The sequence below is a fragment of the Puma concolor genome, chromosome C2 (assembly GCF_028749965.1).
Source record: "Puma concolor isolate L17-30 chromosome C2, mPumCon1.1.hap2, whole genome shotgun sequence".
NCBI lineage: Eukaryota > Metazoa > Chordata > Mammalia > Carnivora > Felidae > Puma > Puma concolor.
The window spans coordinates 109,638,515-109,663,707 of NC_141675.1; the positions used below are offsets into that span (position 1 = coordinate 109,638,515).

General features: G+C 37.0%; 1 protein-coding gene across 1 annotated transcript; it reads right to left on the reverse strand.

Moving 5' to 3' along the window:
* Positions 1 to 4,123: 4,123 nt before the first annotated feature.
* On the reverse strand, positions 4,124 to 5,601 carry GPKOW (G-patch domain and KOW motifs). Its single transcript, XM_086675544.1, is given in 7 exon segments — positions 4,124 to 4,508; positions 4,511 to 4,655; positions 4,657 to 4,748; positions 4,751 to 4,967; positions 4,969 to 5,354; positions 5,357 to 5,410; positions 5,413 to 5,601. Coding segments are annotated over 7 exon segments (1,239 nt in total). The 5' UTR covers positions 5,600 to 5,601; the 3' UTR covers positions 4,124 to 4,350.
* Between the last annotated feature and the right edge of the window lie 19,592 nt (positions 5,602 to 25,193).

The following is a 25,193-nucleotide window of genomic DNA, read 5'->3' on the forward strand; positions in this document are numbered from 1 at the left end:
ATTTGCTTATATACTTTTAAATGATATTAAAAGTGAGTTGTAAACTGGACTGCATAAAAGAAAAATGTGTATGGCTATTGATCTTCTTTAAATGAGAAGGTTTCACCATTGCTGTGGTAGGGAGGCTTGCCACAGGAATGTAGACAGCTCATTAATGTCCAAACTTAAAGATAAAGTGCCCTATTTTTAGACAATTAGAGGGTTGAAATAGTGTTTTCTCATCTTAGAATTCTACACAATAGCATTGCAGAAGACCATTTCAAATGATTAAGTAAATCTGTGACCTTGAAATGTGGGTAAAACACATGAGAAAGAGAGGAATAGGGCTGAATATGTATCTGAGGAATTGACACAACATGGTGACATATAAGAGACCACAGGGCCTAAAACTATGCTTTCCTCAACTGTCAGAGAGGGAAAAAAAAAAAGAATTAATCTCCCTTACACCTACAGAGACATAACCCAATATGTCTTGATCAATCTCAAAGGCCACATAAGTATGATAGTGGATATACAACAAAGCTCCCCAAATTAATTTTACCCCGATGGTGGTGAAAATAATGTTTTTATGTGATCATTTACTCCTACTTTCTTTTTTTTATCATTTCTTTGTATATAAGTCATCACGATGTTTAGATATCATTCTAGAATATGCAACAGAAAAATGTTTGTACAAAAATATGTATGTCTACCTTTAAAAGAAGAGGTAAAATGTGTGTTCCCAGCGAGTAGAAGGAATCCCAAACTGTTCTCATGTGAATAACACCAGGTTATTGCCCACAGGGCCTGAATGTTGTCAGTAGTCTCAGATCTAATATCTTCCATGATAGAGAGGAACAAAGTTTTTGCACCAGACTACTATTCATTCTTGAGATACCATGCTGTTAATGTAAATTTTACATTTTTAAAATCAGGAATTTCAATATCTGCACTTAGATTTTTTTTTAATATTCCCTAGTCATTAAGTGACTATTAATTTAGCTTAAATTTCAAATGGTGTAAAAACATACTGCAGTGCCTGATTTTAATGCTGTACCTTAGAACAAATTTTGCCATTATACAGGTCAGTTCTGAAGCTGGTTCCTTTTGTGAAATACACTCTCATGGTAACTCCATATTTTATATTTATGTTTGAATTACATGTTCCTATTTTAATCATTTGGATTACAAACATTATCATAACAAATGTGTTTAGTAATATTTATATTTATCATGTTGCTATACATTCTCCCTAATCATCAGCAGAGAAGAGAAACTCACTGTTCCTGGTCTCAGGCCCCCTGAATCATTTGGGGTTCTGGAAATTCTCCCTCTGGCTCCATATTTAGGATCAAAAGAGAACATATTCTCTCCTCCTTGACCCTCTTTAGTTCCCATTCTCCATTCTTTCTAGTCCCAGAAAAGATTCCTGTCTCATCCTCTCCAGAAGTATACCACCTACATGTGAGGCAACAGTACTGGTTTCAACATAAATTTATTTCAATTACTAAGAAAAACTTCAGTTTACCCTCACATTAGCATTCATACCTCCAGGACACCTGCACTAGTTGACCAGTATCACATATATTGACCTCATTTTCCAATTCTTAGAGTCTGTCTCCTCTCAGAATCCCATGTCATACAAACCTGATTTAGAAAAGCCCACTATCTAGGCCTTTTTCTGTTGTATCCATAAGCATGACTCAGGGGAAATCACATCATCTCTTTGAGCCACATTTTCCCTCTACAAAACAATGGGTTTATTACAGGACATATTATGAAGCTATGTGAGCATTCAGTGGTTAGCTGACCATAGGTGACAGATCATTGCTCAATATATTTGATATTATGACTTAACCTTTTGAATTTATTTGTGGAATAGAGATATTTAAAGGGGATATAAAGATAAACAACACATGACATAAAAATAGCATTCCTACCCAGTTAAATATGAAAGTAACCTTTAATCTTTTATTAAGCAGATAAACCAGGAAATGTTTTGATGAGAGAAAATGAAATGAAAATTAACCAGCATTTTCCAATGACAAATGTTAGCCTAATAATAGGAAAGAATGTTTTTCTACCGATGTTATGAATCCTCTAGTAAGAAATTCTGAAAAATCTCTCTACCTGATGCCCTCATTTAGTAGCTGACTTACTGAATCAGAAAAATTCAAGTCATGCTAGAGAAGTTGTTCTCAGATCCTGTGTATAGATTTGTTACAACACTTGGGAAGTTACCTTATAAAAGAGATTTCTGATTAATTTACAGGCCTAAGGAAACACCACTGTAAATATCAACGATTTATAATTTGATAAATATTTCCCATGCTCTGCCAAAGATTGTGATAAAAAGCCAGACTCAGGATTACAGTTCTAGAAGATATTAGTCTATTGCCTTCATCTTTAAAGAATTAGTCCTGTTACATAGCTTATAAAGTAGCACATATAAGAGACAAATAAAAATTTTGATCTGAAATTTCAATGAAGGTAAATAAATCCAGATCAAAAATCTGAAAGAATATTTCAAAAAATTATGGCTCTTACCTGTGTAATTGAAGTTCAGTAAGAGAGTAGAACTTAAAAATTCTCATCAAACAAACAGACAAAAACTCAAGACAAATATGTGAGAGGTAATAGATGTGTTAATTCAAAGGGGGGAATTCTTTCACAATGTATATGTACATCAAATCCTGATGTTGTACACCTTAAATATCTTTTTAAAATTATTTTTAATTTTATTTAAACCCAAGTTAGTTAACATATAGTGTAATAAAACTATTTTTACCTTCATATGCATCAATATTTTCTTTATATAACTTAGGTACTCTCATTTTGGGTGCATATATTTATAACAGTTATATCATCTTTTTTTTAAAAAAATATCAAGTTAGTTAACATATAGTATAGTATTGGTTTCAGGAGAATTTAGTGATTCATTACTCATATAGAACACCCATTTCTCAGCCCAACAAATGGCTTCCTTAATGCCCATCACCCATTTAGCTCATCCCCCTACCCACCTTCCTCCATCAATCCTCAGTTCTCTTTATTTAAGAGTCTCTTATGGTTTGCCTCTGTCTTCTTTTTCCTTCCCTTCCCCTACATTCATCTATTTTGTTACTTAAATCCCACATACGAGTGAAATCCTATGGTAGCTGTCTTACTCTAATTTTGCTTAGCATAATACACTCTAGTTGCATCCATATTGTTGCAAATGCCAAGAATTAATTCTTTTAGATTGCTGAGTAATATTCCATTATATACACACACACACACACACACACACACACACACACACACACACACATACATGCATATCACAGCTTATTTATCCACTCAAAAGTCGATGGACATTTGGGCTCTTTCCATGACTTAGCTATTGTTGATAGTGCTGCTATAAACATTGGGGTGTATGTGCCCCTTCAAATCAGCATTTTTGTATCCTTTGGAAAATACCTAGTAGAGCAATTGCTGGGTTGTAGGGTAGTTCCATTTTTAATTTTTTGAGGAACCTCCGTACTGTTTTCCAGAGCAGCAGCACCAGTTTGCGTTTGATTGGGGATGATTTAGAAGCAGTTGTGCCTAAAGTTCCCACTTCCCTTTTGTTAATTTTTGTATCTCAACCCATTATTACATGGGAAAATGTTTGAGGACTGACAATCTTTTTGAGAGTCCAGTTACCTGGAGCAATCAGAGAGATTCTACCCAGGACAAAACTTTGTTACCTTCAAGCCAAAGTTTCAGGACTAAAACAGGGGACCCCAAAATTAACTGGCACCTCTGGGAAGTAGTGCAAACACATCCCATTTGTGAGTGGAAGCCTCCCTTCCTGTAGGCTCTCTTATCACTGGCTTAAGATATACTGTGGACGTCTGGCCTCGACCAGGAGTAAAAGCAGAGCCACCACTAGGATTCTTGCTCAGGAAGTTGTACAGAGATGTGGCATTCTAGACTCCATAGCATCTGCTCAGGGAACATACTTGGAAGCTTCTGTATTCCAAGAATGAACTTGTGAGCAGATCCTTTAACTTGTCAGCCCATGCATGGTGGTGGGACTGAAGCCTAGAATGGCTCCTACCTCTGTCAGCCCAGCTCCCTCTTCCACCCAGCTCAGCACACACTTATGATCTTGTCATTTCACTGAGGTTTTGAAATGATTTTTATTACACCCTAGCTTCTGGAGAATATTAGGTTTGTTTCAAGCCTCTCTTCTGGTCTACCTATTTCATGACCTGTCCCTGTCCTGGTCCTGGGGCTGCCTGCAAGTGGAGGACGGAACAATGATCTCCCCACCTTTGTGAAGACTGGCTTTTCACACTGTACAGAGCTGGCAGTAGCCTGGGGGTGGGGGGTGGGGGTGGTCATGGGTCAGTCTTCATCTGAGTTACTGGGGCCGAGGTACTGGCAGACAGCATCATAGTGAAGCTCCACAAACTGATTCTCTCTCCACAGTTGCACCAGAGCCCGGCTCCGTTCTCTGTCCCAGTCCAGCAGGCGTCCCACTCTTCCAGCCTGTGGCCCCAGCACCGGTTGCCTTGGACTTTGGGAACCAGGGTTTCCAGCATGTCTTCCCTCAAGCCTTCCAGGACTAGGCCTTCATCTGTTAGACACACACAGGTATCTGGGCTGAGGACATCTTCAATCATCATCTTGGTATTGTAATACCAGCCACAATACAACCTTGTGCAGCTTGTCCACAAAGGAGATTTTATGCAACTGGCTGAGATCCAAGGAGTTCTTGTCAAACTCCTGCTGGGAGACAGGCACAGCCAGTATTCACTAACAGTCACCATTCGGCTCCCCATGGCCAGGTGAACCATGGCCTGAACACTGTCAGGATCGAGGCCTTCTACCTTTCCATAGAGGCCTCGGTGAGGGCCAGGAAGAACCACCACAGCTCCCCAGGGCACCAGTCCTTGAGGCTGGTCTTCCTTATCCTTCTCTTGCTCCTCATCTGGGCTTCGCAGGTGGTGGAGGCCGGTGGGGGGCCAGGGCCCCGACTTCAGTCAGGTTTGCACCCAGGCCTAACCCCTTCAGCCTTGGTGGGTTAACACAGGGCTTCAACATTTGATTGAAGGTGCGGCCAACGCCCTCGCCAGGTTTCCAGCCCATACCTCATAACACAGCCAGCCCATAGGCTTCTACAGGGACTGCCTCCTAGTCAGCTTCCTCCAGCACTGTCTCAGCCCAGGGTTTGCTCTCTGCCACCTCCTGGTTGGGGATGCATTCTTGCTGGATCATGGGGTTAGCAAGCATGGGGTCGACATCTGATTTTTCTCTCTCCTCCAGGGACTTCTTGGAGTTCTCAGTGAGCTCCTTCACAGCCTGGGAGAGCACCATATCCACCAAGGCCTCAGTATTTGTGGATGGGTTGGTAGCTGCCTGCGATGGCCATTCTGGATCAAAAGGATGATGAGTTCCTGGGGGGTTCTGAGGGTTTCATTCTCAGAAGCTTGCTTCCTTCCAGGGTCTTTAAGAAATCCTTCTCCTCCAGAGCCGCACCTGAGTCATCTGTATCCGCCAGCGGTCTCTGCTCCGTTGTGCGACTAAAGCTGAATTTAATTGAGGCAGCAGAGGCTCCCGCGGGCCACAAAGTACCCTCTTCAGCCTCTGCCATCTCACCCCTCCTTCCCAGGCAACTCTTACACCTTAAGTATCTTAACATTTTACTTAATTATATTTCGATAGAGCTGCAAAAAAATATGGCTCTTATGATGCAATGTTATTTTCACTAAGGTTCTTTCCAAGTTGACTTAATGCATACTTGACAGAATTAAGGATATGTAATTCTTCCTTATTCTGTTTTAGGAAATGAAGAAAATAGGTTTTCAAACTAATCTCATTTGCAAAAATATACCATTAACTACCTTTACAATTCTATTGAACTAGGCCTACTTTTTCTTTTCATTTTTAACTTCAGACAAATATAATTATATGTTGTTCCTCGCTAATTTTTTTTTTTAAAGGATTTACTGTCAGGTAAATCATGTAGATCAAAGGGCACAAGTTTTCAGTTATAAGAGGAATAAGTTCTGAGAATCTAATGTGCAGCATGGTGACTATTGCTAATATAGTATTGTATACTTGAACCAAACTTATTTTAAACATTAAACTGTTTAAGAAATTATGAGATTTTCTTATCTGCTTTTTGAGTCAGGTTTTCAAATATTCTTGAATAAGCAGTTGTTGTAACTGGCTTTCTTATTATACATAGCTCATGCCATGATGTCAAGTTTTTATTCTCAGTGTGATAATTGTCTCCATAACATTACAATGATATAAATGAGAAATACAGCTGCAAATTCAGAGATACACATGCTATTGATGATATATGCTCTAAGAATCTTAGATTGGGTTGAACTACCATTGAAAACTAAAAATTATAATCAGTATACTGTTTTATATATGAATAACACTATCAAAAAATTGCTTTCACCTGTTTTATCATGCAATTGGTCTGTTTCACAGAAATAATAGCAGCTATCATTTTATTTTTATACATATTTTATCTCAGAATTTAATCTCAGAATAGAAATATGTCCCATATAGAGGTTCTCCTAAAAATTATCTCCAGTATCAATTTAATTGATATGAACAACTATTAGGCAGATGTTAAAACTCTCTCACAGGAAAGACCCAGCATTGGTAAAATAAAACAAAACACAAAACAACAATAAAAAAACAAAAACAAACAAACAAAAAAACCTTATCCTAAGTTCCAGTGCAAATAAAGTAAATGGAGAGAATCTGATTGAGGCCCAACCTAAGTTACTTCAACAGTAATGCTATTTGGATTACACTGTGTTCTTCTCCTGATATAAAAATAAATCATATAGGAATCCTATGCTCAATTCTGTTTTGCTAAATTGTTATTTCTGCTTTTCCCTAGGCTGTGTCATCTACTGCTCATGATTCAGATTTATCTGGGCATGTGTTTCAAATTGATGGTATAAGCCTAAGAGAAATCTGTTTATGTGTGTGTATCTGGACACACACATAGGATAATCCACCCTGTCCATCACAAGAAGTCTCAGTGCCCAGGTGTGAAATAAAGGCACAAAGAAAGCCAGTTGTTTAATGGGAAGTGTGGTAAGTTATTCAAATCCATTTTCACCCCTACTTCCTGGGCTCATATTCAAGTGGAAGGGAAAAGAAAGTTGTTAGCAAAAATGAAACAGATGCTTACTATGAGGTATAGGCAATGCTACTATATGATCCTTAACTTAGCATGTATAAAGAAGCAGGAGCCCTTGTTTGCCACAGTGAAATAAATGCTTGTTTATTTTTTTTATTTTTTTTTTTTTTAATTTTTTTTTTTTCAACGTTTATTTATTTTTGGGACAGAGAGAGACAGAGCATGAACGGGGGAGGGGCAGAGAGAGAGGGAGACACAGAATCGGAAACAGGCTCCAGGCTCTGAGCCATCAGCCCAGAGCCCGACGCGGGGCTCGAACTCACGGACCACGAGATCGTGACCTGGCTGAAGTCGGACGCTTAACCGACTGCGCCACCCAGGCGCCCCGATTGTTTATTTTTTAACTAGAGACAGTACAAGCGGGGAAGGGACAGAGAGAGACACACACACAGAGGATCCGAAGCATGCTATGCACTAACAGCAGAGAGCCCAATATGGGGCTCAAACTCACAAACTGTGAGATCATGACCTGAGCTGAAGTCAGAAACTTAACTGACTAAGCCACCCAGGTGCCCCTGCGACAGTGAAATAAACAGCAAGAGAGAGAGCTCAGCCATGACAAGAGTTCTACTCAGTTATCTGCTGTAACAGGACCAATTTGCAGCAGCTCTTGCCATGCCTAAGGGACCAGTGGTGACGACAAATCAGAGAAAAGGTACCTACAGTAGAAAAGCACTTCCAAAAAAGGAGCTCAAAGGCCCTAGGGAAACCGGATATAATAAGAAAGTACATGCGAATCTTCTCTGAGAACTTCCATAAATATTTATTATGATGAGCACAGGGAATGCAGTTGTTAGTACACTATATTAATAAACTGTCCCCATTTGTATCTATAATCCAATATGGTCCAGTAACATTGAGCCTCACTTGTAGCTATTTATGTACATGGCCCATTCCACATTAACAGGCTTTTTGACTCCTCATATGAACTCTAAGAGACATGTATGAGGTCAACTTTAAATTTCCTGAAAAACTCCCCATACCACCACTCAATGAGTGGTAGAACTAATATTATAACCAAAGATTTGGTCCCTTCAAAATCTGTATTGTTTCTTCTCCACTACTGCTTATAATCTAACTAGCTAAATTAAGAGCAACTATTGCCCTTTTGGAAACATCCTTGGAAATTGTGTCAGGATGTTCTCTTATCTAACTTTTACATATTTTGTGTAAAAATTACTTAATATAAGCAAGGCTGTTCTCACCTTTTTCTGTTCAATATTGTTTTCTAGTGTGACAACAAAAGAAAAATATATTAAAGTCAAAATGATTAGAGGGGTGCCTGGGTGGCTCAGTCAGTTAAGCATCTAGCTCGGTTTCAGCTCCGGTCACGATCTCAAGATTTTTGAGTTCAAGCCCTGTATCAGGCTCCATGCTGCTGACAGTGCAGAATGGCCTCCTCCTTCTCCCCCTCCCCTGTTCACATGCTCACTCTCTCTCTCTCTCTCAAAATAAACAAACTTTAAAAACACGGCAAAATGATTAGAAAGGAGAAAATAAATTGGTCATTATTTTCAAATGATAGAAATATCTACATAGCATAGGTTTTGAAATTACATAAAACGAGTTAAGCAAGTGCTAAATAAAGATCGATATACAAAGTTCAATTGCACTTGCATGTGTACCAGCAAAGATTAAAATTCTTTAAAAACATTTGATACTATTTTTTAAAAATTAAAAAAAAAGGAGGGGTGCCTGGGTGGCTCAGTCAGTTAAGCATCCAACTTTGGGTCAGGTCATGATCTCACAGCTGATGGGTTCCAGCCTTGTGTTGGGTTCTGTGCTGACAGCTCAGAGCCGGAAGCCTGTTTCGGATTCCATGTTTCCCTGTCTCTCTCTGTCCTCTCCTGCTCATGCTCTCTCCACACCCCCCTCTCTGTTAAAAATAAACATTAAAAATTTTAAAAATAAAACCATTTTATATGATTTTAAAATAAGAAAAAACCCATAACATAATGCCAAAAAAAAGGGTATGTAACATCTACACCCAGAAAATCATATAACATTATTGCAAATCAATAAAGAAGAGCTAAATTAGTAGAGACCTATCTATGGGCTTGAGTGGGAAGACTTCATAACACATTAAGGTGTCAATTCTTCCCAAATGGATGTATGTATTCATTGGAACTTCAGTTAGAATCTTAATGGGATTCTAATAATATTTGAACGTTTGCTCTAAAGTGTATATGGAAGAACAAAGTAGGCTTCCTGAAGAATAGGGGATTTACTTGCTTTACTATATGGGAAGATGATTATAAATAAGATGTATGGTGTAGGTATCGAGTAGACTCATTGATGAACAGAATAGAACAGGCTAGGTATTGGAATCATACATATGTAGAGCTTGGGTAGCTCACAAATATATGATGGCAAATCAGAGAAAAAGTGCCAAAAAGAAATACTTTTTCACGTGAAAAAAAACAAAGCTGGATTCTTACCTTCCACCATAAAATAAAAAAGAATTGAAGATGAGGAAGATAATCAACTGCACATAGGTTTTCAGAATTATTAATCTAGCTTGAAATTTTTAACATATAACTGCCTTTCTAATCCGAGTTTAAGAAAGGATTTCCTAAACAAGACACCATAAAAATACTTGAGAAATTAATTTCTATAAAGATCAAGAAGTTCTCTTCATCAATGGATACCTTTAATGAGGTCAAAAACTAAGCTACACACTTGAATTATTTGCAATATGTATTACTGACAAAATAGTTTTCAGAATATTGACTTTTAAGCCAGTAAGAAAAAACAATCCATTAGATAGGAAAAGTAATGAGAAAATACATGGACAGTAAATATAAGAAGTGATTATCAAAATAAGTAATCACAAAATATAAATCAATACTAAAACGACATATCATTTAATACCCTTTAAATCTGCCAAAATTAAGCAGTTGGACAATTTGAAATATATGGTATAGATCAATGCAGCAATAGAATCCCTTACACATTGCTAGGGCAATTTCAACTTTGTTCAAAACACACTTAAACTTTACAAGATAATGCCAAATTGGTTAACATTCACATGCTATGATAGATTATTTAATGGCCTCAAATTCCTCCCTTTCCTGTGTACACTTCCTTTTATCATGTGACTTTACTGCCTCTTTTATTAAGGGCCGGAATGAATATAAATATCAGGAAAAACAATAGCATAGTTGGATTTTATAGGACCCTGAATAGCCAAAGCAATTTTGAAAAAGAAAACAAGGCTGGAAGCATCACAATTCAAGCTATATTACAAAGCTATGGTCATCAAGATAGTATGGTACTGGCACAAAAACATGCTGATGAATGGAACAGAATAGAAAATCCAGATACGGACCCACAATTATATGGTCAACTCATCTTTGACAAAGAAGGAAAAATGCCAAATGGAAAAAAGTCTCTTCAACAAATGGTGTTAAGAAATGGACAGGAGACATGAATGAACATTTTCCAAAGAAGACAAATAGCTAACAGACACATGAAAAGATGCACAATATCACTCATCATCAAGGAAATACAATCCAAAACTACAGTGAGATAACATCTCACACCTGTGAGAATGGCTAAAATCAACAATACAGGAAATAACAGATGTTGGAGATAACATAGAGAAAGGGGAACCCTCTTACACTGCTGGTGGGAATGCATACTGGTGCAGTCATTCTTGAAAACAGTACAGGGCTTCCTCAAAAAGTTAAAAATAGGGGTGCCTGGGTGGCTCAGTTGGTTGAGCGTCCAGCCTTGGCTCAGGTCATGATCTCATGAGTCGTGAGTTAGAGCTCCCCATTGGGTTGGCTGCTATCAGCCTGTCAACACAGAGCCCACCTTGGATCCTCTGTCCCCCTTTCTCTCTACCCCCCCCCCACTTACACTCTTTCTCAAAGTATAAATAAAACATTAAAAAAATTATTTAAAAATATTTTTTTAAAAAAAGAACTACCTTACAACCCAGCAATTGCACTACTAGGTATTTACCCAAAGGATACAGAAATACTGATTCAAAGGGACACATGCATCCTGATGTTTATAGCATTATCAGCCAAAGCCAAATTAGGGAAAGAGTCCAAATGTCCCCTGAATGATGAATGGATATAGAATATGTGGTACATATACATACATTGGAATATTAGCCATCAAAAAGAATGAAACCTTGCCATTAGCAATGATGTGGACAGAGCTAGAGTGTATTATGCTAAGTGAAACAAGAAAGAGAAATAGCATATGTTTTCACTCATGTGTGGAATTTAAGAAACAGATGAACATAGGAGAAAAGAAAAAAAAAGAATGGGAGGCAAACCATAAGAGACTCTTAACTATAGAGAACAAACTTAGCATTGGGGTTTGGGCTAAATGGGTGATGGCCTTTAAGGAGGGCACTTATTGTGACGAGCACTGGGTGTTATATGTAAGTGGTGAATCATTAAATTCTACTCCTGAAACTAATATTACATAATATGCTAACTAACTAGAATTTAAATAAAAACTTGAAACATTTAAAAAATACAGAAAACATTCAGTGGTTGAAGTTAACCATTACTTGTCTCTGTAAAAAATAAATGTACTCTTTATGTGATTGTTTCAGCGACAGTTTTATTTAAGTAATTGAATGGACTTTTTCATATATTGTGCTGTAATCTACTCAAAGTTAAAGTTACATTAACAACTTTCCCTTTTGATTCAATTTAGCAAGTCACATTCAAATCTTTAACATTACTTATTTATATGCTATCTTATACTAACCTTGCTCTTCTTTTCTGAAAGCAAATGTTTGAATTTAGTCAGCTTCCCCAAACCTTCAGAAGGATTTTTAGCTTATGTTAACTTCCTTATATTTATTCCAAAGAAGCAAATTAGTACATTAAATTTAAATCAGAAATGAATTTTAAAACATATTTAGAGATCATGGGGTGGTTCTACTTTTAACTTTTTTGAGGCACAATGGAATATTATTCCACCATTATAAAAATGAAACCTTGCCATTTGCAATGACACAGGTGGAGCTATAGTATATTATGCTAAGCAAAATAAGTCAAAGAGAGACAAATGCCACATGATTTCAGGAATATGTGCAATTTGGGAAACAAACTAAGCAAGCAAAGGTAAAAACAGAGAGGGAGGCAAACCAAGACACAAACTATAGGGAATAAACTGATGGCTAATAGAGGAGAAGTGGAAGGGAGAATGGATAAAATAGGTGATAGGGATTAAGGAGTGCACTTGTTGTGATGAGCATCTGGTGATGTACAGAAGTGTTGAATCACTCTATTGTACACTTGAAACTTGTATTACATTGTATGTTAACGATCTGGAATTTAAATAAAAACTTAAAGGGAGAAAGAAAAAGGTGTTTAGAAGTACAAAAAAAGTGCATTTAAAGATTGTGCTAGTTAATAAAACATATTAAATAATTATGATTCATTGAGTATACCACTCCAATTAGGTCTGACCACTACATAAAAATTTAAAATTGTTTTCAGTATTAGAGATTGTAGAAGATACCATAAGAAAATAAATTTAAAACAAATAAGATATTTCTTTTTACTCCTTTAAGGAGTTCCCATTTCAACTAAAATACCTTCAGCAAGTTGAATTCAGTTGCTACCTCTTGTGACCACTGGAATTGACACAACGCCTTACAGGTAATAAGCCCTCAACAAAGAGATTGTATTGACTAATGAACATCTGCAATACAAGACGTGCAACTCAAATACAAGATTTCTAGTCTATTGATTAAATATTAAAATTAATCCATTTTACAAAGTTTATTAAGCACCTTCTAAATACATAACATTGAAGATATAATCTAGATTTCAATGAAAGCTATCATAATATTTGTACCTTAAAGAAGTTTATAACTATTCTGAGAAAAAAACAAAACAAACAAACAAAACCCAAAACACGATAAACCAAAAGAGAAACTACCTCTTGGACGGAATACAAAGTTCGGCAATGCTTAATATCTGTTTGTTAAATCATGACTAGACTACCAGTACTGTAAGGGAAACGGAAGACAGAGGAGGAAGATACTTAACTTATATAAGGACAGAGTACCAGTAAAGTTAACATTTGACTTAAAGTCCCCTGTCAATCTTCAGAAGTCACACACCAGGGTCTAAAATAAGGATCACATACCAGGGAAATGGACAAACATCCAGTGTCATAAAGAATAGGAGCTCAGAATTCTCTACATAAAGCAAACTTTCTTAAAGGGGAACACGTTCAGTAGGTAAAATTAGGAAAACCAAAAAAATCAACAAATCCACTCTTCAAGAGCATGCCAGCCCAATAGGAGTCTGATTTGGGACTGAGTAGAAGGAAAAAAAGAAAGTAGAAAAGAAAAAAGTATTCCCTAACCATAAGTTCATAATCATACACATTTGTGTCATAAAATCATACCAGGTGTTGCCTTAAAAGTATGAGGACAACAATGCAATCTTGGGGCACCTGGATGGCTAAGTCAGTGGAGAATATGACTCTTGATCTTGGGGCTGTAAGTTCAAGCCCTACATTGGGCGTAGTGATAACTAAAAACTAAAATCTTAAAAACAAAAAAGTAACCTAACACAGCTCCATATTGGCTTTCCCGTAGGAGTTTGGAAAAAGCAATATAAATGTCCTTTGGAGGAAAACATTTTAAATAAAGACACCAACTTCTTCCTATTTATGAAATTCCAGAAAGCAGCCCCCATTCAAAATAATGAGACCCGTCAAGGATCACATAATCATGTAAAACCAACAGAAAAGTCAAACTGAAGAATAAGATTCCCAAACTGCACATGATGGAATCATTGAATTAGTTTAATATAGGACAAATTAAACTTGAGAAATGGAAAATAGACTACTTATATTAAATCTGAGTACTCTTATTATTAAAATAAAAAGTTTACTACTAATATTTAAATTTAAATTTTAGGAATTCATACAAGTTTAAAGCAATTTAACATAGCTCTGAAACAATTAGTGGAGTGGAATGTAGTTCTATAGAAAATTTGTCAGAAAGACAAAGATACAAAATATTAAACAGGGAGGATAGAGCGAGTAAGCTTTAATTCTATTTTTAGGAGCTGAGCGAATAGGAAGATTAGGATAAAGGCCATATTCAATGAAGTAATGTTAAGTGATACCCTAGATTTTCTATAAGATCCCCTTCCTCGGATTCAGAAAATTTAAATAATCCCAAACAGGATTAATAAAAAGAAAATCCCCAATTGGATATGTCATGGTAAAATAGCACAGGGAAAAAGGAAAAAAGAAGGTTTTAAAAGCAAAACGCAAGATCAGTTGACCTACTAGGGAATAACAGATAGTCTACCTCTCAATAGCAGAAAAAGAAAGCCAGAAAAGAGCAAAATAATATCTTCAGAATGATAAGGAAAAATATCTATCAAAGTATAATTGTGGTATGAATTTGTTTTCTTTGTTCTCTTTATTCTACTTTTAATTAAAATAGATTCTCATTTATTAAAAATTACTACATTAAGTAGTAAAAATGTCCCATATTTTCTATATGGTTTGTGTTTTTATCTTGTTCAAAAACAACCCTTCCTTATCTGAAGTTCATGAAGAATAGTCTCCTTTATTTTTCCCCTTTATTTCCTTTTAAATAAGATTGTTTTTAAGCCACAAACTTAAAGATTTTTCAACATCCAGCTGAGTAAAGATTTCATTTGGAATATAAAATTAACTCCAAATTAGTTACAAATAATGATCTGTAAAACAATAAGAAGACAATGTAATAGAAAACCATGAGGAAAAAAACAAACGTATTTCACACGAGGACTTCAAAATTAGAATGATTATGTCAAGCTGAGAAATATTGATTTTTTCCCTATTCTTTAATGGCACAAATAGTTCTCTATGATATACTTCACACAAAAAATATGGTAATAAATAATGTGAAATCACTATCAGGTAAGATATAATTAAACTTCTAGTTAATTTCCATAGGGATTTCAAGGAAAGAGAAAGTACAGTGAGGCTGGAAGTGTTATCACATTCTTTTAGGAGCAGTAATTTGCATTGTGACATTCCTGACAAGAGAGCGGAAGGAAGAAGAAAGGAAAAGATACACAGGAAAAGGGAAAAGATAGTATTTAGGGATGGTAAATGTGGGGCCGTTCTAAGTAAACCAAGGCATAGCTCTAACAACTTTTTTTTTTCCCCTGTTACTAAGCAAACCTTTTTTAAATTGTTCAGTTTGCCCCCTTGAAACATGTCAAATGACTCATTCCAGGTTTAGGGAGAGAGTGTTGCCTTTCAATAGTTCCATCCTCATATCCCAGAAACAATCATTCTTTCAAGGCATGGTTACCTCATTTAGTCACCTCTGGGAGCTTTTGCAGGTGGGCAGTATTTCACACGCAGTTGGGTTTGTGTACTCTAACATCACTGAACAAAAACAAATTCATTCAGAAAAATAGCACTAGAGGGATTGGAGGCTGCTAAGGATAGTCATTCTCAGAAATGAAGTGGCCCAAAGCTTTGCTTTCCTTCAGAGTACAGAAGGGGAGCATTTTTATGAATGACATAAGGAGAACAAGCAGAGGAAGGAGCAGAGACAGAGAGAGGTAGGCTGTGTGTATCTATGCATGTTTGAAAACTGTGATTAAACTGTGGCCATATTTTGTTTTACTGTAATTTTCTAGAAAACAAATGGTTTTATATAGGTAGTTATATATTGAAAAAAATACATGAAATCAGCCACTTACAGGACAATTTCACTTTTTAAGAATATAGGTCTAAACCTTAGCAAATAATTAGATTGCCACAAAACCAATACAATTAAATTCTTCCTATAGTCAAAAAAACCAAGGACTCTTTCAGTGGTGCATTATTCATGTGGCCCCAAAAAAGAGCCACACAATCGACTTGGAAGGTAATGCTGCAGAACACCAGTTGCAATGGGAACAATAAATGTGTCTAATAAAGCTTTCTTCCAGCTAGATGGGCAATTAAGGAATAGTCTCTGCCACAAAATTGTCAAGGAAACAATACCTAAACTATGTCTCTGGATCCCTCAAACCTCTTTCTGGAGAGAAGTGTTCTTTTCCAAATGAAGCCTTGTCTTAGTAACCTGTTTTGTGATGAGGGCTGATAATTGCTGTTAAGTTGAGCTTTTTGGCTATACTGAAGCAGTTAGATTGGCTACGTACTTAGGCTTGAAAATCACATTTATCAAGCCAACCTAAAAGGTCTATTATGTAGCCTTAGACCTTGCTAAGAATGCTAAAGCTAGGGAAAGTATAGATCATCCAGAAAAGTCCCAGTTAGGTCTGGCGAAAATAGCTGTGCCACAAAAGTATTATTTGTAGGATTAGCTTTTATTAAGTTAAAGCTAATTAACAACAAAGGAGTTCTATAAAGACTCAATAATTCTTTGGATTATCTGAAAAAGACTTCTAACTGGTTGATACATTTTATAAGCTTCAAATTTCATCACAAAGTAAGGGAACATTATGCTGTATGAGTAAACGAAAAAAATTAGTTTTAATTTAGGACTTTTTTCTATGGAGGGGTTTTATTCCTAAATGTGAATGCTGCAGTATCACAACTAAGATTTTAACTATGGGGAAATATGTATCAGATATGCTTTTGAAAGTGTCATGGTTTTATTATCTCTGAAAATGCCCTCTTATCCATCTCCCTTTCTTGTCCTTTCTCTTTCTCCAAAGTCACTCTTGTTACCACAGACATAGACCCTGAAACCAATGGTTTGTTAGGATTCCAAGGAGGGATATGGTGATCACAATACATAGAAACACACTTCCAAGTTTTATCAACAGCAAGTTGAAACAACCAACCACTCACTTCAATATTCATTACCAAAATAAATAAACTTAAAATATATATATATATACAAAATTCAATTGTTTGGGCGTGCCTGGGTGGCTCAGTTGGTTAAGCATCCGACTCTTGATCTGGGCTCAGGTCATGATCTCATGGTTTGTGAGATCAAGCCCCACATCCAGCTCTGTGCTGATGGTGCCAAGCCTGCTTTGGACTCTCTCTCTCCCTCTGCCTCTTTCTCTCTCTCTCTCAAAATAAATTAAATAATTTAAAAAATACGCAAAATTCATTACCATGACCCTTGGCACTCACTTTTATCCAATTCAAAGCTTTAATGTTTTTTCATTTTCATTTATTTTGAGAGAGAGCATGAGTGAGGGAAGGACAGAAAGGGAGGGAGCAAGAGACAATCCCAAGCAGGCTCTGCCCTGTCAGCGTGGAGCCCAATGTCGGGCTCGAATTCATGAACTGGGAGACCGTGACCTGAGCTGAAACCAAGAGTTGGATGCTTAACCAACTAAGCCACCCGGGCACCCCTCAATGCTTTTTTTTTATAGGTTGGAGGTTACAGAAGGAATAATGCAAAGGAAAGACTTAGTGTATAAAGTTCAGGTTTAATTCTATCAGTAAGTCCATTTATATTAACAGAAAATTCTATTATACCATTTAGAATTTGGTGTTAAAATTTGAAAGTGTATATATATGTGTATGAAATTGTATCTTGTGTTTCTGAAAATTTTATAACATGAGGATCAACCTAATTCCAAAGCAAAATTCTCATTGTGATTCCATTACGCACATAAAGTGAGCATGTTACACATAACAATGCAAGGAATCCTGTAAAGGAAAGGGAAAGGGAAAGGGAAAGGGAAAGGGAAAGGGAAAGGGAAAGGGAAAGGGAAAGGGAAAGGGAAAGGGAAAGGGAAGGAAAGGAAAGGAAAGGAAAGGAAAGGAAAGGAAAGGAAAGGAAAGGAAAGGAAAGGAAAGGAAAGGAAAGGAAAGGAAAGGAAAGGAAAGGAAAGGAAAGGAAAGGAAAGGAAAGGAAAGGAAAGGAAAGGAAAGGAAAGAGTCCCTTTATACGTGGCAATTTAAAAAGAAGTAAATGCCTGTGAAGTATTTTTAATGGATTATTAATAACATGAACCTAGCTCAAGACTGTCTACTCACCTTAAACTGATTTTTTAAAGTTTTTCTAGAATGAGCATTTCCTCAGTGTAAGTGATGATAATTATAATACGAGTCATAATTCTTTTCTAGACAGAAACCTGATATTGCAGTTTTTAGCCCAGAATTACTTACCTGATTTATAATATCTAGTTTATAGTGAATATAATGAAAAACTCTAAGGATACAATGAAGGGTTTTTTTCATATTTAAAAAATCAATTTTACTCACCGGTTATAATAAGACCCTGGAAGTTCGATAGTAAAATTCATTCCAGCCTGTTGTTTTACACTCCTGCTCTGCATGCATATAGGTTTATTATGGTGCACTTGTCAAAGTTTCCATTTCTTGTCCTTTAATACTCTTTTTTTTTAAGTTCTTTTTGTCTAACTCTTTCCTTTTTTCCGCACTCAGTCACAACGCAAACACACTCACACCATCACACACACACAGGCACACAAATCCACAATCACAGTAAAAAATCTCACGGCTTTATTAAAGTAGATTATCAAAAGGAAGAAAGTTAAGTCAAATTGTGGTCTTATGAGCTTGTCCGGATCCCCCAGGTACTGTTTCTATGTGGTGACCGAAGATACATTTATTATACTCTTTGCAATGTCTAAAATTTTAATTTTCCGCTATGAAGCTTCTCAGGTCTGTCTGGGATAGTCGGAAATGTGTTTCTAATTGCTTTTTCCATGCAAAAGAACTACAATAGATTACCAACAACAGGACTATTAATCATCCATCTAAGTGCAGCTTTTCTTCTGCATGCAATATTTATAAGTGTTTATATACTCCTGGCTAATGCTAACAATCAATGCCTACTTGATGAACCAACCTATATAATTGTCAAATGCCTGAAACTCACCAAAAGATTCAGTTTATCATTGGCTTCTGTTCCAGATTGTACTTGTGATTAAAAGAAAGAGAAAGAGAATATCTTTTCCAAGTTTCTATTAAGAAGAGGAAAATGTTCTAGCTGCATTGTCTTGTAGATTGCACAGAAGCCTTTCATTACTGTCTATTTTCTTACATCAACTATAGCAACAAAATAAGAAGAGTTGGTTTTTCCTACCACTGAATTTGTGAAAGTCATTTCCATGTACAGTTTCTGGGATGCTGAATTAAGAACAAAATCCAATTACTTTAATAGTTTAATCGGAAAAGTTCAGAACTTGGAAGAGTTAAGCTGAATTCTCAATCTCTTGGGTGTCTGTTTAGTTATGTTTAGTAAGGTAGGGCACTATTTGCATTCTCATAGTGATGTTCATTAACTACAGGTCAGCCTATTTTTTAAAATTTTTAAAATTTTGGTAGTTAAATTTATAGAGTATTGTATTTCAATCAAGAGTATGAGTTTTCCTTTTATTTATTTATCATACAAGTATGGAATTGCAAGACTATGTTTTACATTTGAAATTTTACAATTTATTCTTATGTCATATATTAATGAATCTATATGTCTATAAACTATATGATTTTAGTATCATATGATTATACTATATGATTATAGTATCATATAGTATCATATCACACTCTAAATTTGGAATTTATTGATTTTCCAACTAAATTTTTGCCCTTAAATATTTTTCTACAGAATTCAAACCAGAAGAATTTTGAAGTCTGCATTGATTTATTTGGTAATTTATAAATATATGCTATGTATATCATACCACACCACATTCTATAAATGGTAAAGACTCTCTTAATATCATTTATCTCAAAGTTTGTTTTTTAAGAGGAAAAAGACAACCATGGCAAGTTCAGTACCAATATACAAATGTGACATAAAGTCATCCTTGAGGAATGACAGTGGGAAATTAGGGGATTAATGCTGGGCAGTGTAGACAGAAGACAGCATCTCAGAGAGAGTGGGGCTTAATTGTGTCAGGAAGAGTAGCTGGGATTTGGTCAAAGAGAAGAGAGGAGCTCAAGTCGGAGGGAGACTAAGCAAAAGCTCAAGTGTGGAAATGATTTGTGTGGCTCAGTAGGCAGATTGGGGGAGGTGGCAGAAGAGAGGGGAGTGTTTCTGTGAGAATCACTGAATAGCTGGAGATATGTTTATGAGGGCAGTATGAGCAGACTGTACGCAGGGTACTGAATTTCAGGCTCAGTCTGAAATTTTATCTTGTAATAGAAACCCATTTTATTTTATTTTTTAAATGTTTATTTACTTTTGAGAATGGGAGTGGGAGGAGGGGCAGAGAGAAAAGGGAGCCACAGAATCCAAAGCGGGTTCCTGGCTCCCGGCTGTCAGCACAGAGCCCGACGCGGGGCGCAAACCCACAAACCACGATATCGTGACCTGAGCCTAAGTCAGACGCTTAACAGACTGAGCCACCCAGGTGCCGAATAGAAATCCATTTGAAAATAATGTGTAGGAGGGGACAGGTGAGAAGCAGAATTTCACAAACATTTATCTAAATGAAGTTGTAGGTAAGACAAGAGCTGCACTCTCACAAGACAGGTTAGCCTATCATCTCAAGAGTACCGTTAAACCAGCCCTTTTGCCAGGCCACAGAATGGATATCTTGGTGAAGGACTGGGAGTTTGTAAGGATTGGAGAATTCTGTTTTGCTTTTCTTTTTTATGGCTGGAATTTTTTAATGAGGTGACATTGTAAAGAGGAAAATTAGACTAACTAGGCTTTAGGAAATTTGCCTATTTCTTGAGAGGGTCTTTTGTGGGTTTCTGGTCTCCCAAATCTCCAGAACATGTTACTGACACATGCAATTTATTGTTGTTTCCAGGACTTAGTATTATTCAAGATAATGGTGATACATGGTTTTCTCACTGTGAAAGTAAGGCTCATAGGATGAGATCACAAATGTGACCGCTTCTCATCTATGCCTCAGTAATCACACATTATTTTCTTTCCTTCTCATTGTCTAGCCTCATCTCTGCCACAAAACCCTTCCTTCTTGTCCCTTGCTCTTTTTATCAGTACTTTCCTTTTGTTGTTTTTCTACTTTTTGCTACTACAGAATGGTAGTAAAAGGCACAACAGAGGTATAGAGCAGTGTCAAAACAAAAATAGGGAGTCCCTTACTTCTAGAAACTGAGGAGCACTCATCGTGGGGGGAAAAATGATTCCTGAGTATCAACAGACTTAATTCAGAATAATTAGAAAAAGTGATAATTACGAAAGCTAAAGAATGCTATTTCCTTAATTTTTTCCTCTCATTTTATCTCTTCAAGGATAGGCTATTCCTATCACAGTTTATAAGCATGCCAGGTAGCCTCATCTATAATGATGGAAGTTTGGATTGTCATCTGATGGAGTGACATCAAGAGAGTTTCCCCAACAGTCTTGCCAAGTGAGGCAAGCACAAGAACAGTTTTGTGACAAAGGTACTCTGGATGTCTTCATGTCACCACTCAACCACCATAAGGATATGGGGCTACAGGAAAAGAGCTTGAACAGAAGACACCCTCTGCATCCTACACTTCCTGCACAAGAGCCAGTGGCCACATACTTTGAAGAAGTATGGTATAACCTGCCACCATTTCTAACTTACACCTAACCCCAAACTACATATATTGTCTAGATGATAACTGTCTAGAATAGTAACATTTAAATGCTACTAATAAAATGCACACCACTATAAGTTACATATGCTTAATATGCATGAATATTTATAATTTTTTTTTTCAGTGAAAGTACACAGGATGGCTCTTTTATTTTGGGTATGTTTCCTGAGATATTTTGTTCCCTTTAAGTGATCTGAAAACACCATACCATGGGCCATTATTTACATATCTTATAAAAACTAGATTCAGTCTGAGCTTTCAGGGGGGAGAATTTGGCCCCACGCTGAGGAGACACTCCAAAATTCATCCTTCCATATGAAATTCAGAACATTTGCCACAATTTTTAAGAGCGGCATATCCTCTAACAGTAGGCTGTACATACTAAGAAAAATCTTTGGAATTTTTTAGCAGGAGAGGCCCCTCCAGTATTTGTACATCTGTTCTCAGTATTGTCGCCAGGTATGTAGCCTTTCTGGTAGATGATGAAAGTTAATTAAACCTAGCACATATTTTATTTACAATATTTTAGCATAAGAGTTTAACACAATTCTGTTGGTATTTTTTTCTTCAAAAATATTTACAATTTCCATTTTAGTGGGCTGCTTGAACATTAAAATCAGACTTCAATTCTTTAATTAAAGTGTAAGGGCATTACCACAGAAAGCTCTTGTTGCTCAAATGAAATATAAAGCATGTGGGGGGAAATGAAAATGTCCCAAGCTCTCAGAGGCAATTAGGCCCATTAGTTGCAGTTCTCCTTTAAGAGGGAGAGGATAATCTAATTGAATGACCATATGCACTACTTTATTAGGCTGATACTTTGCATTTTAGCATAGCTGACATTTATGAAAAGAACCCTTCACTGGGACAATCTTTGAAATGGCCAAAACAGACAATTTATCATCTCGTCTGCTGCTTAGTTGAAATATTTGCATAATGTAAAACGTCAGTGACGTGACTGCTATCCGAGAACTGAACAATTTTTTTAAGTATAGATTTCTAGCACATATTCTCCTCAGCTGCACACCTAAAGATTGTCATCAGCATCAAATCATTTATCGTAAAAAAAGACTTTGGAGTAGGGTATTATAAAACTAAATGAAAGACAATCAAATGTCAGGTCAAGAGGCTGATTTTGATAGGAATGATCTATAAATTGTTTAAGAGTTATGCAAGTTAGATATCCAAAGGAAAACACAGCTATTTTAATTGATTTTTGCTTATTGGAAGATACCTGGGGTGCCACTGATAAACTGATTTCTCAACTTTCAGGGCATATCTAGTTTCTACAATCACAATGTAGTATCATGATCTAATTGTGCACAATACATCCCTCAATTAATCAAACAGTGCCCTTGCCCTTCTTTGAACAATTGCCTGATACTTAACTAAGGCTATTTAGCCAACAAAACTCTCCTATGCTAAAAGGAAAAAATAAGTCCTAATCTCTAACTAGATGGCAGAATAAGAGGATCCTGAGTTCACATCCTTCCACAGATGGGGCAAGTCTACAACCACATAAAGGGCAACTCTTTGATAACAGCCTAAAGACTAGAAGAAGAGCTCTTCCACAGCTAAAGAGAGAAAGAAAAAGCCACATCAAGAATAGTAGGGTCAGAGGTGTGGTCTGGCTGGGACTGACACTCCTGACATTGCAGCCCACAAGCATAAGGGATATCACAGGCGAAGTGGTCCAACCTGAGGAGCAAAGGGTTCAAGCCCCACATGGGGCATCCCTTATCCTGGGGCCCAACACAGAGAAGATAAGCTTCCATAATGTCTAGTTTTGAATCAGTGGAAATTAATTCTAGGAAATCCAGAGGGATGAAGGAAACAGAGACTCCACTCTTTATTAAGGGGCCCACACATAAACTCACTTTCTCTTTAAAACCCAGCACATGGGGCGCCTGGGTGGCGCAGTCGGTTGAGCGTCCGACTTCAGCCAGGTCAGGATCTCGCGGTCCGGGAGTTGGAGCCCCGCGTCAGGCTCTGGGCTGATGGCTCAGAGCCTGGAGCCTGTTTCCGATTCTGTGTCTCCCTCTCTCTCTGCCCCTCGCCCATTCATGCTCTGTCTCTCTCTGTCCCAAAAATAAATAAACGTTGAAAAAAAAAATTAAAAAAAAAAAAAAAAAAAAAAACCAGCACAGAGGAGTGCCTGGGTGGCTCAGTCAGTTAAGCGTCTGACTTTGGCTCAGGTCATGATCTCACGGTTCATGAGTTCAAGCCCTGCATTGGGCTCTGTGCTGAAAATTCAAAGCCTGGAGCCTCCTTCTAATTTTGTGTCCCCCTCTCTCTCTTCCCCTCTCTCAGTCTGTCTCTCTCGCTCTCAAAAATAAGCAAACATTAAAAAACATACACACACAGAGACAATAGTTTGAAAAGTGCCTGGGCCTCAGGATTTAATGACTTAATTTTAGTCTGTGTGACAGAGGCTTAGGCATCTGTAGGAAATTCCTCCAGAACAGAAGCACTGGTGGGCATCATTTTTCTTGCCTTCCTTCTGCCTACTTGACACACTGCTGGTGGGTGCCACTTTTGACAATCTCCATCTGCCTTGCTAGAATCACCCACCCTACCCCAGTGTTCCCCTGTGGCCATGCCCCAACAGGTACCCCTCCAAAGTAGCTCCTTCCCTGACCCACCCACTGGGCAGCCTTGGCCAGGACCAGCTCTGTCCACAAAGCACCTACTGCCCCACCACACCAGGCAGGTGGCCTCAGCTGAGACTGAAGGCCTTGCAAAGTAGCTTCTGCCCTGGTGGCCACAACCAACTTAAAATAGAGTTATATAGGTTGTTATACATGAATCTTATGGTAACCACAAACCAAAAATCTATAATAGATCAACAAAAAATAAACAAGAAAGGTATCCAAACACAACACTAAATGAAGTCATTAAATCACAAGGAAAGAGAAGAATAAAGGAAGAAAGAAGAACTATAAAACAACCAGGAAACTATTAACAAACCTTGTCTCCAATTAAGAGACAGAGGGTAGTGAAATGGAAAGAAAAAAAAAATCTATATGCTACCTATAAGAGACTCACTAACAAACCTAAAGATACATACAAATGAAACTAAAGTGATGGTAAAAGTATTCTATGCAAATTGAAATAAAATTTTAAAAAACTGGGGTAGCAATACTTAGATTAAACAAAATAGACTTTGAAACAAGACTGTAATAAGAGACAAACAATTACTATAATCTGAACATTTGGGGGTACCTGCGTGGCTCAGTCAGCTAAGCGTCTGGCTCTTGTGCTGTTCGTGGGTTCTAGCCCCCATCAGGCTCTGTGCTGACAGTGCAGAGCCTGCTTGGGATTCTCTCTCCCCCTCTCTCTGCCCCTCCCCTGCTTGCTCTCTGTGTCTCTTTCTCACAATAAATAAACTTTAAAAAGTAAACATTTATAAAATAGAGAAACCTTGGACAATTAAATTGCATTGTATATCTTTCCTATGTTTACTTTCAATAACAAATAATATTAGTATTTTAATAAAAATTAGAACCACCTCCTTCCTACAAATCCCAAATAATCAGTTTTG